Here is a 15,965-nt window from a genome sequence, read left to right on the forward strand (position 1 = left end):
AAAATACCATGGGATGCAAGATATGCTATGAATGCCCCATCATAATATTCTCTCCCATTATCACTGTGGAGAATTTTTATTTGGGCATCATACTGGGTCTGAACAAAAGAATGAAAGTTTTGAAAATAGGAAAAAACCTCATTTTTATGATGCATCAAATAAATCCAAGTCCAACGGGTGTAGCAATCCATAAAAGAAACAAACCATTTATAACCGGAAAGCGAAGAGCAAAGGGTGGGGCCCAACACATCAGAATGAATTAATCAAAAAGGTGAAGTACTTCTAGAATTTAAAGGAGAATACGAAGAACGAGTTTGCTTGGCTAAAACACAAGCATCACAAAAAATATCCTTCAGTTTACAACCAGAAAATAAATTTGGAAAAGTTTTAACTAAGGTGCCCACAGGAGGGTGGCCTAAACGGCGATGCCAAAGTAATAACTCAGGAGAACTAGAAGACTCAGCAACAGTGGGATGAGCATGTCGAAGAGAGGAAGAAGCGACATCAAGGAAATAAAGACCTCCATCAGCTTTACTAGATCCAATCGTTTCTCCCGTTACTAGATCCTAAAACAAACAATGAGAGGGAAAAAAAAGTTACTTTGCAATTAAGATTAGATGTGAAGCGACTAATGGAGAGAAGGTTGGTAGCAAAATTCGGAACTTGTAAAACCGAATGCAAAGACATGGTAGGAGAACAAGTGATGGTCCACTTTCCAGAAATGGATGAAAGAGAACAATCAGCAATGCGAACTTTATACTTACCAAAACATGGGGAATATGTAGAGAAAAGATTTGCCTTACCATATGGTCGGAGGCACCAGAGTCAAAGATCCAACAATTGGAAATGGTAGAGTGACATAAAACAGCAAAAGAAATACTTGGAGTGTCAGAAGAAGCCAAAGTAGAGGTAGAAGCGGAAGCAGGAGCAGAACTAGCATTGGAGTCCAACTTGGTTACCAAATGGCACGGATACTTAGTCAATTCATCTGGAATATTGGCGGGAGGACCAATGGGAGAAGAAGCAGTACCAATAGGTGTATCGGGTACCATAGTTTCAGTAATATGGGCAGCTAGTCTCCCACGACCACGGCCCTTAGTAGAAGTAGTGGTGGGGCGCCCATGAAGCTTCCAACAAAAATCCTTTGTGTGCCTCTCCTTCCCACAGTAATCACATTTAATAGGTTCTTTATCAAAACGATCACTGGGGTGAGAGGAGTTACCTTTAGGTGGTGCAGGAAAACTAGATACAAGAGCTGATCTCTCCTGGGAAGAAGGGGGCATCATAGCATTGTGCCGACTATCCTCCAGTTGGATCAGTGAATATGCCTGCTCCAAGGTGGGAAAGGGATCCCTACTAAGAACCTAGGCATGGAGTTGATTGTACTCTACATTTAGCCAAGCAAGAAAATCATACACCCTGAATTTATCCTCCCGTTTCTTGAACTTGATCACATCTTCAGTGGTAGAAGCCTGGAAAGTGTCATAAAAATCTAACACCTGCCACAGACTTCGCAACTCGAAGTAGTAATGGGACAGGCTGAGTTCTTTCTGCTTGGTCTCATGAAGTTTCTTTCGCAACTTATAGACCTTGGCATCATTCTTAACCTGAGAGTAAGTCTCCTGAGCGGCCTTCCAAATTTATGCAGCAGTGTCAAGCAACAAATAACCATGAGCAAGTTGTGGTGTCATGTTGGAGAGTAAATAAGACATCACAAGGGAGTTGGAAGAACTCCATTTGTCTTGTTCAGGACCTGCAGTGAGGAGTTTCTCCTTTGCACTAGAGGGATAACCCACAAATCTGTGAGAATCGATGTTGAGATAACAAGATCTGGACCACATCAAATAGTTGCTGCCATCTAGTCGGTAAGTGGTGGCGACGCTAGGGTAATGAAAGAGGCGAGAGATAGAGAGAGGCGGCGGTAGGTGGTGGCGGCGCTAGGGAAAAGAAAAAGAAAGGAGAGAGAGAGAGACGGCAGCGGTGGGAAACCCTAGGTTGAGTCTCCCTGCTCTGATACCATGATAACTTTGAGAATTGTGGCTTGTATCAATGAGGCACAATCACATGTCTATTTATAATAAATGCAATGAGAGTACAAGGACAGAAATGCCCCTAGGGCAACACAACATTAAACACCTAGGACAATTCTACTCTTATATTCCATATTACAACACAAAACAATGACATGCTGAATGTCTCGCATGGGATGTAGCTCTTCTAGCAGCTAGATCAGCAAAATTGGAAAGTAGCTCATTGATAGGCTTTGTGAGCTTGACTTCTGGTTGAGGAGTGACTTCTCTAGTAGCAAGAGCTAATATCATGCCTATATCGTGGCTGGTTTGAATAAATTCCTTCTTTGGGATGGCTAACAACTTCTCAGAGTCGATACTCTTCTGATTAGTTCTCAAGGACTGTAGCTTGTGCATCTCAGCTGGTACATTAACAGGATGAAAAACGGTTTGCTGTTCCTTATACTTGGAACACATTAGTTCTTCTTACCCCCAACCATAACATTATTGTCATACATCCATGGTTTACTGAGTAAGACATCAGTGAGTTTCATTGGAATTACATCACACCACACATCCTCTGAATAATGATGAAGCTGTAGAGGTACAGAACAACGCTGATTTATCTCCAAAGTGTTAGCATTCAGCAGTGACACTTTATTTGGTTGTGGATGCTTCTCAGTCTTCAATTTGCCTTCCAAGGTAACATTGACACAGCTGCCACCGTCAACTATCACCTGTATAGTATGATCACCTAAATGCATATGACTTGTTGAAATAGGCTGCTTACCCGATTGGGGTAAGTAGTCCTAGTTAGATTAGGATTAGTCCTACTAGTCCTAGCAGATTAGGATTAGTCCTAGTCAAGTTAGGAGTAGTACTAGTCAGATTATGATTCTCTTCTTTTATTTTTTCCCTTTGTTTTATTGTTCTTCCCTCAGCCGAGTCCTATTCTGGCATTCCTAGTTGTATTAGGAATTCCTAATAGGATTAGGACCGAGGCAATATTCCTATTTGTACTTTGATTAATTGTACTTCAATTCTATATAAATAAAGGGCCTTGGTGATCGGTTAAGATCATCCAGGCATTCTCTAAATTCTCTCTTCTCACATGATATCAGAGCAGGTCTCTTTGACCTAACCTGGTTCCTACCCCTCCCCCCTTCCATCGTTCTCTTTTCCTTTTTTTTCACTCGATATCCATTCCCCTCCCCTCCCACTCGAATTTCTTCACCTTTTTTTTGTTTTTTCTCTCCAATTAGGGCAGATCTAATGAGGTGATCTGTGAGATAGATGCTGCCCTAATTTATCACCTCACCAATTGATGAATTAAGAAGGTTTTGGTTCGATAGCTGCTGCCCATACTTCTGCGATATTTTTTGGAGTTCTCCCCTGCTGAAGACCAATATCTCCTTGCCATTAAAGCTGGTTTTCTTGGGATCCATCACTGCAGGCTTTCTGGACAGCTGCTGCCTCTGTTTCTCTTCCCACCATTGAGGCATATCTCCACATCGATCTCTTTTCCAGGTTTTTTTGACATAAACCTGCTATTTCTCGATCTGGTTTTTTTTCTCCTCTCTGTGTGGGCTGCTGTTTGAACACATCTGCATCAAATTTCAAGGCTGTCTCTACAGTATTTTATCACTATTTGAAGACCCCTAAATCCCAATCGATATTTCTCCTCTAGGGTTTTTTTTCAAACCCTACCTAGCGAACTTTGGATTTAGGGCTGCTTGTTGCTGCCACAGGGATTCATCCCTTTTTTTTATTTCTGTTTTGCTGCCACTGTGTTGTCTACAATATGGGGGACTCAGAAGTGACCACGGCCAACTCTGGAGTTGATTCTCAGCCGCGGACAGAATTCCTCCCTTATGCTGCATCTATTAAACTTGATGGATCTAATTACCTCATCTGGGCCAGATCTCTCTCCTTGACTGTGGCTGGTAGGGGGCTTAGTGGGCATCTTCATGGCACCACCAAACAACCTGCTGAAGAAGGTGCTGCCCGTACTAAATGGGCTGCCAACGATGCTATGGTGATGTCATTTGTTTTAAATTCTATGACCACTGATCTATCCAGTCAATATCTCCTCCTTGACACTGCTACTCAGATATGGACTGCTATCAAGGGAACTTATGGTCGATCAGGAAGTGGTGCTCAGGTGTATGAAATTAGGAAGACACTACTTAGAAGGAGATGTCTGTTACTAAATACTATGCTGCCCTCCAGTGTTTATGGCAGCAATTGGATCATAATGCTAGGTTTCAACCTACTACTACTACTGATATTACTGCCTATTATTCTTCTGTTGATCAGTTTCGGGTCTATGATTTCCTAGCTGGACTCAATGATGATTATGACCCTATCCGGGTGCAAGTCCTTGGTCGAGTTCCTTTCCCCACTCTAGAGGAGACTTTTTCTTATGTTCACAGTGAAGAGACACGAACGGCTGCCATGATGCTTACTCCCAAAGTTGAGAGATCAGCCTTACAGACTATTGGCTCTACCCCTGTTACTTCTTCTGACAGTGTTGTTGCTACTACCACCAAAGAGCCTGTGAAGTGTGAGCATTGTCACAAACCATATCACACTAAGGCTCAATGTTGGAAATTACATGGGAAGCCAGCTGATTTTGAGGCCAAACGTGATCGTGCTAAGTCTAAAACCAAAGCCAATCACACTGGAAGTGTAGCTCCAACTCCCACTGCTGACATCGGTTTCTCCCAGGATGAACTCCAGGCTCTACGTCGTATGTTGAACACATCCGTTGCCTCTACTACATCTGCTGCCAATTCAGGTTCCTTCTTTGCCCGTACAGGTATTTCCTTTGCTGGTCATTGTGCATCAGTAGTTTCCACTCCATGGATCATAGACTCCGATGCTACTGATCACATGACAGGTTCTTCTAGCCTTTTTAATACATATTCTCCTGCTTCTGGTAAGGATAAAGTCAAAATTGCTGATGGGTCCCTCTCCTCCATATTAGGGAAAGGATCCATTGGTTGTTCTCCTTCTCTTACCCTGTCATCTGTGTTGCATATTCCCAAATTTACAACTAACCTTCTTTCCATTAGCAGTCTCACTAAATCCCTGAATTGTAAAGTGACTTTTTTTTCCCACTCACTGTGTTTTTCAGGAACTGGACCCGGGGAAGACGATTGGCTCGAGTAAAGTGCATGGCGGATTGTACCTGCTTGATGGCGATCCTACACCTACCCAGGCTTTACCATCGGCATCTTTCTCTTCTGAATTACATAAATGGCACTCTAGGCTAGGCCATCCCCCTTTAGGTGCTTTATCACATTTATTTCCAGCATTAGATAAAGATTGTAATAAGGAAGACTTTTTTTGTGAGCCTTGTGTCTTGGTTAAACAGACACGTTCAACTTATCCTATTTCTAATAATAGATCCTCTTCCTTATTTCATGTTGTTCATACTGATGTGTGGGGTCCTAGTAGGAAAGCTTCCCTGTCTGGACATCGGTGGTATGTCACTTTTATTGACTGCTATTCTAGGTTCACTTGGGTATGCCTTATGCACACAAAAAATGAAGTTTTTTCATGTTTTCAGCACTTTCATCAGTTGGTTACAACCCAATTTAATGCCACTCTTCAAATTTTGAGGAGTAACAATGGGAAAGAGTATATGGAAGGTCAGTTCCAAAAATACCTTGCTGCCCATGGAATTCTCCATCAGACCAGCTGTGTCGACACTTCAGCCCAAAATGGTGTGGTTGAGAGAAAAAACCGCCACCTCTTGGAGGTGGCTAGCGCTCTTCTATTTGCTCGCAATGTCCCTTCCCTTTATTGGGGGGATGCTGTCCTTACTGCAACCTATTTAATTAATAGGCTGCCCAGCCGTGTTCTTCTTTCCAAAGCCCTTATTGAGCTATTACGTGGCTCTTCTTCCTTTATAGTCCCACCTAAGGTGTTTGGCTGCGTTTGTTATGCCAGGGATACAAGGTCCTCTTTTAAACTTGACCCACGTAGTCTCCGCTGCATTTTCTTGGGATACTCTGCTACTTTGAAGGGGTACAAATGTTATTACCCTCCATCCCGCAGGACTTTTGTCAACATGGATGTTGTTTTTCATGAAAACGTTCCATATTTTATGTCCCCACCTCTTCAGGGGGAGAGTGCTAGTGAAAATGTGCTGAATATTGACTCTCAACCTCCACTTCAGTCTGGTTACCATGAGTCTGAACCAGTTCGGCCTGCCCCTAATAGTCCCCCTGACTCAGGGGGAGAGGTTCCTATACAGGGGGAGACTATTTCTATTCAGTGGGAGCAATCTACCCCTGTCCAGACTCCTATCCAGAGGACTATTAGTGAATTTCAGAAGAGGATTGATGCTAGTAACATGAAGACCTATGTAAGGAAACATTAGTAGGTTCAATCAATTGTTGCTCCAGTACCCATCAAATTGCCGAACCTGGATCCAGAACCTGCCTCTCCACCTTTTAATTTTCCTTCTCCTGAGTTACCTATTGCTCTTCGCAAAGGGGTCAGGACTTGCACTCAGCATCCCATATCTCATGTTGTTTCTTATGACTCTGTTTCCCCATCTTTTCGTGCTTTTGTTTCTTCTCTTTCTTCTGTTCGTATTCCTAACAAATGGCAGGAAGCTCTATCAGATGGAAAGTGGAACGCAGCTATGATGGAAGAAATGGAAGCGTTGAAGAAAAATAACACATGGGAGCTTGTGGTTCTTCCACCTGGGAAGAAAACCGTTGGATGTAAATGGGTGTTTGTGGTGAAACAGAAGGTGGATGACACTGTGGATAGGTATAAGGCACGACTTGTGGCCAAGGGGTTCACTCAGACATACGGCATTGATTACCAGGAAACTTTTGCACCTGTTGCAAAGTTAAATACTGTTCGTGTGTTATTATCTTATGCAGTCAACCTTGGATGGGATTTGCAACAACTAGATGTAAAAAATGCTTTCCTAAATGGAACACTGGATGCAGAGGTGTATATGGACATTCCACCAGGGTTCTCTTGTGACAGAAAACAAGGAAAAGTGTGTAGGCTGGAGCGTGCACTTTATGGGCTGAAGCAGTCACCTCGAGTATGGTTTGGTCGGTTCCACAAGGCCATGATTTCTGTGGGCTATAAGCAGAGTAATGCTGATCGCACACTCTTTATAAAGAGGGCTGGTGAAAAACTCACTGTTCTTATAGTCTACGTTGATGATATAGTGGTTACCGGCAATGATGGTAATGAGATCAGACGGTTGAAGACCTTCCTTGGACAAGAATTTGAGATTAAAGATCTAGGAAAACTACGATATTTTCTTGGGATTGAAGTGGCCAGATCTTCTAAAGGCATTTTTCTCTCCCAGAGGAAGTATGTCCTAGACTTATTGGCTGAGACCGGGTTGCTAGGCTGTCGTCCTTCAGATACTCCTATGGATCCTACTGTTCGACTGAAGGAAAAAGAGGGTGAGCCTGTTGATAAAGACCGGTACCAAAGACTTGTAGGGAAGTTGATTTATCTTTCACACACTCGTCTTGACATTGCTGTCGCCGTGAGTACTGTGAGCCAGTTTATGCATGATCCCTACTCTTCTCATTTGGAGGTTGTTCTTCGTATCTTACACTATTTGAAGTCAGCTCCTGGAAAAGGAATTCTTTTGTCTACGCATGGTCATCTACGGATAGAAACATACACTGATGTTGATTGGGCTGGTTCTGCAGATCGCAAGTCTATTTCTGGGTATTGCTCATTTGTAGGTGGAAATCTTGTCACGTGGTGTAGCAAGAAGCAAAATGTTGTTGCTCGTTCTAGTGCCGAAGCTGAGTTTCGAGCTATGGCACAGGGTATTTGTGAGTTACTCTGGCTTAAAGGGTTGCTATAAGATCTTGGTGTTCCTATTCGTCTTCCTATGATGTTGTATTGTGACAACAAGGCTGCAATCAGCATAGCACACAATCCTGTACAGTATGTTCGTACCAAGCATGTTGAGGTGGATATGCATTTCATCAAAGACAAGTTAGAAGATGGGCTGATTTGTATTCCCTTTGTGACATCTGCGGATCAACTTGCTGATATCTTCACCAAGGGATTGTCTGGAAAATTGTTTCGTCCCAATCTAGTCAAGTTGGGCATGATCGACATCTTTGCTCCAATTTGAGGGGGAGTGTTGAAATAGGCTGCTTACCCGATTGGGGTAAATAGTCCTAGTTAGATTAGGATTAGTCCTACTAGTCCTAGCAGATTAGGATTAGTCATAGTCAAGTTAGGAGTAGTACTAGTCAGATTATGATTCTCTTCTTTTATTTTTTCCCTTTGTTTTATTGTTCTTCCCTCAGCCGAGTCCTATTCTGGCATTCCTAGTTGTATTAGGAATTCCTAATAGGATTAGGACTGAGGCAATATTCCTATTTGTATTTTGATTAATTGTACTTCAATTCTATATAAATAAAGGGCCTTGGCGATCGGTTAAGATCATCCAAGCATTCTCTAATTTCTCTCTTCTCACATGACTGTAGAAGATGCAGGTACGTCACCAATCCTCCCCTTTGGTTTCAGCCACCAAAATACGAGTAATCAGAGTAGAAAAGCCAGAGAAAGCCTAACCCAAAATGTTGAATAATAGGAGACGGGTATACCTCCAGGAAACTTGTAGTTTTCCGTCCGATAGTAAGTTGTTCAGTCTTCCTTCTTGTGCAACACGGCTAGAGCAGCTGTGGCCGAACCCTTGTCAAATTCAAAGGTAACAACTTCTCTATATTAACCAAACTTGTATGACCGACCAAAAAGCAAGGAAAGCAACGTACTCTCAGCTTCGGATAAATTTGAATTTCTTTATTTTGCCTCCTAGTTTGAAATGATCAACATGTTCCATTTTTTTTTAATTAAAGGTATATGCGTGACACTCAATCTACTAATTGTTATTGATGTATTTCAGATACTAGACTATTATGCCATGGTCTCATCGACTAGCATTTACAATACCTCAGGAGCTAATGAGACTATTTTAGTGAAATTCAGCTGTCTCAATTCTTGCACCAAAAACTTGAGTTCTTTTTGATTTCTTTCTTGATCAATGACAACTGCTGCATCGGTATCATGTCGTATACCATAGGAGCCATCTTCATTCTCATCAGTTGCATCATAATAATCCACATCAAATTCTCTATTGGACATCTTCCAATGGATATGTGTACAAGTCATGATCATCATCATCATCTGGAGTGCCCGCCTTTTCAACAACAATGTTCATGTTCTGACGATTTGGACAAGATTTGGCATAGTGTCCCATCTCTTGACATTGATAGCACTACACCTTATTGTTGCTGACCATAGCTGCCTTGCCCATATTATCATACTGGGTAGGTGTTGTGGTACACGAAGGGCTGGCGGTAGTAGGCTTAGGTGATGGAAAATTTTTCTTGTTCCCCCTAGCTTGAAACCCAAATCTTCTATCTGTAGCTAATAACTCCTTTGCACAAATGGCTTTCTCGAAGCAATCTCGAATATTTGACACATTTGTAACACCAATAACTCTATTTGTGTAAACTCTCAATTGCAATCTGAATCAAGATAATGCCTGTATGTCGTTCTCTCTAATGCTAGTACGAGAAGACATAGTCGAACTGCTCCATGTACTCCGCCACAATTAAATTCCGTTGAAGAAGAGAATCCAACTTATCTTGTAACCATGATTTGAAATGTCGTGTTAGATGGTTGTCACTCAGATCTTATTTCATTTCCTCCAAGGTAACTGGTGTTCTACCTCAGTCTTCAAGATTCCTCTCATAAGTCCTCCATCATTCACGGGCTAACCCAATTAGCTTAGTTCGAGTCAGTTTCATCTTCCTTGACTCAGATAATTTCGAATTAATCAAAGTAATCATCCAGACATACTAACCATTTTGTAAAATAATTGTGGATCATGTTTGCCATTGTGCTCCTTTAGTTTGAGCTTAACCTTCTGTGTATCGTCAAAGTGTCGATGGGGTACACCAGTTTCAGCATCGAAGTAAGATCTCATGTGGTCCTCGAATGTAGGCGGCACTATAGGAACCATTGGTTGTTCCCTTCCTATGGTCCTCCTGTTGTGGTGATATACTGTGGGTTGTACCTGAATTCTCTGCTCACCTTCAGTGGTAAGTTACTATTTTATGCAAGAGTAGATCTGTGATTTTGAAGTTTTTGCAACCTCTCACTTATAGTCCTCTGTTCAACAGAGAACTGCTGAAACATATCAATAACCTTTGCCATCAGATTGGAAGGACCCCATAGCCTTGGTGAAACATCCTCTGCCATGTTCTGATACCACTTAATGTAGTATTGGTTTGATGGCTCAAATCAATGGCCAATAACAAGACCTTTACTCAAAGGAAAGGTTCAGAATAGGGTGATTTAAGATAATCAGGTGGTTGGATGAGGCTGTCAATAAAGTCGAGTGTAACAATTAGGGGTGAGAAGGTTTGCTGAAAGTTTCAGCCAAATCAGATGGTTAAAATAGTAGTTAGGTGCAATTGCTAGTGGCAACAGGAATTGGGTAAAACAGTAATTTGTTGGCAAACTACAGTCCATGGGATCATGAATCAACCTGGGTTCACAAATATTGGAATCTGGGTCAGCCCATGGTCTCTCATAATGACCCTAGGGCATTCCCATGGTTGCCCAAGGGAACCCTAAATAAAATTCGGGTCTCCCATGGTTGTCCAACCCTCTTTTTTCTTGTCCCATAAAATTGTGGGATACATAAGAAGAGAGAAATCAACTCCTTTTCATCCCATGGAAAGAGGGAACCATCCCATACTCGAATGCGTCGCGGAAAATAGATCGATTTGGGTTTCTTTCACATCCCATGGTTATCAAATAATTAAAAACACTTAATGTAAATATAAACATCAATTTGCTAACCTGTTGAGCCTCAAATGTTGCTCCTCCTCCTACGGATAATGGTTCTTCCCCTAATGAGCTGATCAACCAAGCCCTAATCTGGATCTCCTTGATGCAATAGAAATTCCCTAAGCCAAACCAGAATTTCTTCTCAAAGACTTGGATCCAATCGAAAAACCAAGTTTCCAAAACCCTAACCAGATCTCAAAGCTATAGAGAGCAAGAGAGCAAAAGAGGAGGAGAGGGGCTGCGATTTTCCAGAGGGGGCAGAAAATTTGTCTAGGCCTTGGATGGGTTCTGCTCTCCCTGTGGTGTGTTTAAATAGGAGAGGCTCTAAAGAGCCTCCTTTCCCAGTGAGAATTTGACTCTGTCTCTCTCTCTCTTGTTTGACTTGAAACCCCAATGGGCTTAAGTGATGGGCTTCTAATTAGTGAAAAAGCATAATCTAAAAGGGAATAATTTTAATTAATTAATTAAACATTAATGGGCCTATTAATTAATTAGCATCAAGCCCATAAGTTTAAATAAATCAATTATTAATTAGCGAATCCCAGAAATACCCCTGCATATCAAATATGCACCAACCCTCCACTAAACAACATTATCATCATGGAGTCTAGGGCATGTACACTAGTACTGCCAAACCCCATTCCATGGTACATGTCTGTATCGAAGCGTCTGTGTACGTGATCGGAATCTACAAAACACGATTAAACTCTTTAATCAAATACATAATTATAAATTATCATTTTATGTGAAAATATGTTTTGCAAAAACCATTTAACAAAATGATATAGGATCCTGATTCAAATCCGGCCATCCACAGACTAACTCCCCTTGATGTTCCTCAATCGAGCAGTGGAGACCTTGTTGAATGACTCTTTCACTCACATAATATTTATGCATTCCCAGAACACCGGCTTTAGTTCTCTTGAACCGCAGTCATTGGTGAACCAAAGAATATGCTCACATCATGCAGTGACAAGGCCCTCTCAGGTACTAGGTCTCGGTGACACATGTCTATCCCAAACCTATATCTGGCAGTAATACATGAGGGAATCGACAAAATAAGTTTCTTCTCCAATGCACACATCAACATGTGCGTACTCGCTATCGTACCCCAACATCAAACATGTCTAGGCATACCCAATGCAACGACTATATGATAAGGGCTGCCCAACCCAAACCCTAGTCGTGACTACCAATTTAAAGTAATACTTATGGACGTACATTGCTCAAAAAGTTTATATCGCATGTGATCATATTAAACAAAAATGTATGAAATGTTTAATACATAATAAACCAGTTTGAACTGGATTGAACCGGGTTTGATAGACACACATATCCAACAAATTTAGGGCCAGAAATTAGGGTTTGAAAAGTGAAATGAGGTAGCTGCTTTCTGACATAAATCATCCTTATATCAGCAGCCTAATCGATTCATGAAATCAGAATCAGATTCAGATATGTAGTTAGGGTTCTATAGTTCTATGATAGGAGGGAAAATAGAGATTTCACAATATCAGCCAATCGGTTGGTCAGAAAAGGCTGAAATTTGAATCGAATTTCTCCTATATTCAGGGAAATCCAACGGCTGGTTTGCTTAGTCTCAAAAAATATGTTGTATATGATCTTCTAGAAGATAGGTTCAAGTTGCAGAAATTTTCAGATTAAGAACTCACCTGTTAATGACTGTGAACTGAGAATAGATGATAATAAAACCAATAGAACAGTAGTAACAGTAGAGCAATAGACTTAGATGAACCAACCGGGCTTTACACCGCAAAGTGTTGATTGGATCAAACACCAATCCCTTCTTCCTTGATCAAACACAAGGATCTCCATTGAAGAAGACTAGCAGCAGCAGCAATTCTATTTTAAAAATTGTGGTTAAGAGAGAACTTCCTCATGCGTACGTTTTTATAAAGCCAAAGAAAAGAGTTTGAGTTGGATTGGGACATCCCCCAACCTACTCAATTACAACTCACAATCACTTTAAGTCTAGCTATGTCGACTTAAGTGATGTGGACCCACTTATTTAGTTTCTAACTAAAGACTCAATACTAAACAACTTAAATTGACCCACAATTTAACCAACATAGACCACGATTCAATTGGAAATTGGAAAATAAAATATTACAAAATATATGAAAATAAACTAAGTATAGAAACCAATAAAACAATAAATCAACAACGAGACTAGGCCATGGTTTGGCTTCTTTTGTTGGACTTCTTCCTACGGATGTAGTTCTTCAGATCTGCATCATGTGGGCTCTTAATTTTTTACATAAAGTATCATTTGTTGAACTTTTCTTCACTATCTGAGAATAAATAATTTTGTGTTCTACTTTGGAAATATGAAGAGTTGATTTTGATATTGATGTATTGTTGTCAACTGTTAGTTCTTTGCTGTCATTCTGGTACCGCTTGTAATTGTTAAAATGTTCAGGTACTTTCCGATTTAGAGCGTTCTGTCTGCCGAATGGTCAATCGACAGGTTAGTGTTTACATGTTTTTTTTGGGTGTGATAGTGTTTACATGTTATAGTCAGTTTGTTTGCATAAAGGTATCTCCCTGTTTCTTACTCCAACCAAAATGAATTGACTAATGTTGTATCCTGTGTAATATCCGCTGACTTAGTACTTAGTATGTTTCGTTTTGCTTCCAGCTATCTTTTTTGTGGTATTCTTCAATTTATATTCTCATCTCTACGCAAATGATAATCATTCTTTTGCTACTGCAATGGAAATCCGTGTGAAAAAACTAAAACTGAAATACATTATGTGAAGAAAATGCTTTTCTTAATCCATTCCTTCTCTCCCCCCATTCTTGGATTTCTTAATCCATTTCTTAATCAATTTTAATTACAAATCACCATTCTTGGATTTCATTGTCTTCAAAGTCATAGCTGAAGTGTCTGCCACCTGGACCGCCTGATTTGTCACAGCCTATTCCTTACAGCACCGGAGATGTGACTAGGATGCTTACCGCCATCCTATTCGACCTAACAGGATCTCAAATGCACTACCTTAATCTCACAATCCACAATTGAGAATCATAAATAATATCAGAGATAGGGGAAATAATTACTTAGTATTGAACTATTGATTCTCATAATTGGAAAACTAAATGTGATAGTATATTACATATTTAAAATTTATTCTTCTTCCAACCATTAACCAAAACATAAATAGAAATATTTACATCAAATGTACAATCCCATCAAAAAGTCAGAAAGGGTGGACACCACATCCTCGATCACAGTGCACCGTATGCACAGTCATCACAGCCATAACCCGGATCATGTTCCTTGGGCTTTGGAATCCTCCACTCTCCACCGCAATCAGTAGCAGAGGGAGAAGTGTCGGTACTCATCGATATAGCACCACCTGCATCATTATCTAAAAAGAGGCACACACGTGGTGTGAACTTTACTAAGCTCAATGAGGGGATGGGGGCATGTCAACATACACAAATAGTCCATGATGCGGTGCATGAGTTAATTTATTATTATCCACCTAACAACAAAATTAAGTCAAGGTAAATGCACTACTGCAACACAATAAGTAGTATCCCTGGTCCCGGAATCGTCCATCGGTCACCTAGCAATAACAAACTCTAGTTGTGAAACAGGAGCCTGCCGGTCCCCGAATGTTCCATGAGTCTCCCAACAAGCCCCGATAATTCTATCCTGGTGCCAAGGTCCCAGAATCATACATTGGTCACTAGGCTCGGTCCGCCTCCGACAATAATCAGATCGTACTGTGGAAATGGTATTTCGGAAAGTCTCAACAAACCTACTGTAACGACCCAAACTCAGATACAAGTAAAGGTATAGCCCTCACGGGCACTGATCAAATGATTGCTAAAATCATGCGGAATCATTCAAAACAAAACACAAAATTCAACCCTCAAACATAAAATATTCAATTAATAGCCTTAAATCCCCAAAACTCCTACTGGTGGCAGTCTAATGTTTGTCCAAACTAAAATCTCAAATTCCAATCTCTCAAAGTTTACCTCTCAAACTGCTCCTTATTGCATCCAATTAATGAATTAAAATAGTGAGAATGAAAACAAGTCTTCGAATCACTCTCGAACTCTCCAACTGAAGCATACCTTCGGCTCAAACCTTTGTAATGTTAAAAATGGGGTGAGCTAAACAGCTCAGCAAGACAAAATAGCAAGAGCACAACACAGTAGCAACAATCAAGCATTCACGACAATTAAATCAAACACTTTTTAAATTTTCTCAAAACAACACCACTTGATAAAACACTTGCTTAATAATCCAACACATTTAAAAGAACTCTATCATTTGAAATCACCCTTTTTGTCACTTTAGCCGGCACTGAGGGAAACAAGCTGCCACCACCCACAACACGAGAGGAAAACACTGCCCCCTTACAATCACTTACGATCACTTATGGTTGTCACCCACTCTGTGACTAATTATACACCACTGACCACTCATTTGTGCACAGTGGGTATGATTTCCGTGGCTCCACGGAATACCTCTCTGGTGGCTATGACTCTCCACCGGCACGGGGCAGTCTAATTACACTTACATCACTTACCACTCTTTAAAACCCATACTTTTAAAACACTCTCTTTAACAATTACACCTTTAAAATTTCACCAAGTGAAAACACAGGTAAAAATCCACAAATAAGATCCCAAAACCACTTTCTCAATCATCACACACAGATTTCATCATCACTAGAATTTACTTACACAATCACAAGGCACACTTTATCACTATTAAATCGTCATATATCAACAAATATAATGCAAATCACTATAAGCATTTGACATCTAATGACAAACACTTTACAAAATACAAGTCAAACATACCACACACCTGTGGTGTACACTCACTATAATCCACTTACCTCAATTTGTGAACGTGTTAATTCGACTCTCCAAACTCCAAGTACTCGAATTAGTCATAACGCCAAATTTGGATATTGAGCATCACAAACTGCACAAATACAATTATTACTTGTTAGCATCATTATGGAGTTCTTTTTTTATTTAGTTCAAGCTGGATTTTCCTTGTTCTCTTATTTGTATAATCCAGCTTGAGGGGGAGTGTTG

At 40.7% G+C, this 15,965-nt stretch overlaps 1 protein-coding gene across 4 annotated transcripts in view; it reads left to right on the top strand.

Annotated features, from left to right (window-relative positions):
• Positions 1-15,965, top strand: part of LOC122665247 (SPX and EXS domain-containing protein 1-like) — a 117,813-nt gene that overhangs the window by 46,002 nt on the left and 55,846 nt on the right. For all 4 annotated transcript variants that reach the window (XM_043861341.1, XM_043861340.1, XM_043861342.1 and 1 more), the window contains one exon: positions 13,318-13,365. In XM_043861341.1, the coding sequence (XP_043717276.1) occupies positions 13,318-13,365 (48 nt within the window). The remainder of the gene's footprint in view (positions 1-13,317; positions 13,366-15,965) is intronic.

Source organism: Telopea speciosissima, chromosome 6 (assembly GCF_018873765.1).
Source record: "Telopea speciosissima isolate NSW1024214 ecotype Mountain lineage chromosome 6, Tspe_v1, whole genome shotgun sequence".
Lineage (NCBI taxonomy): Eukaryota > Viridiplantae > Streptophyta > Magnoliopsida > Proteales > Proteaceae > Telopea > Telopea speciosissima.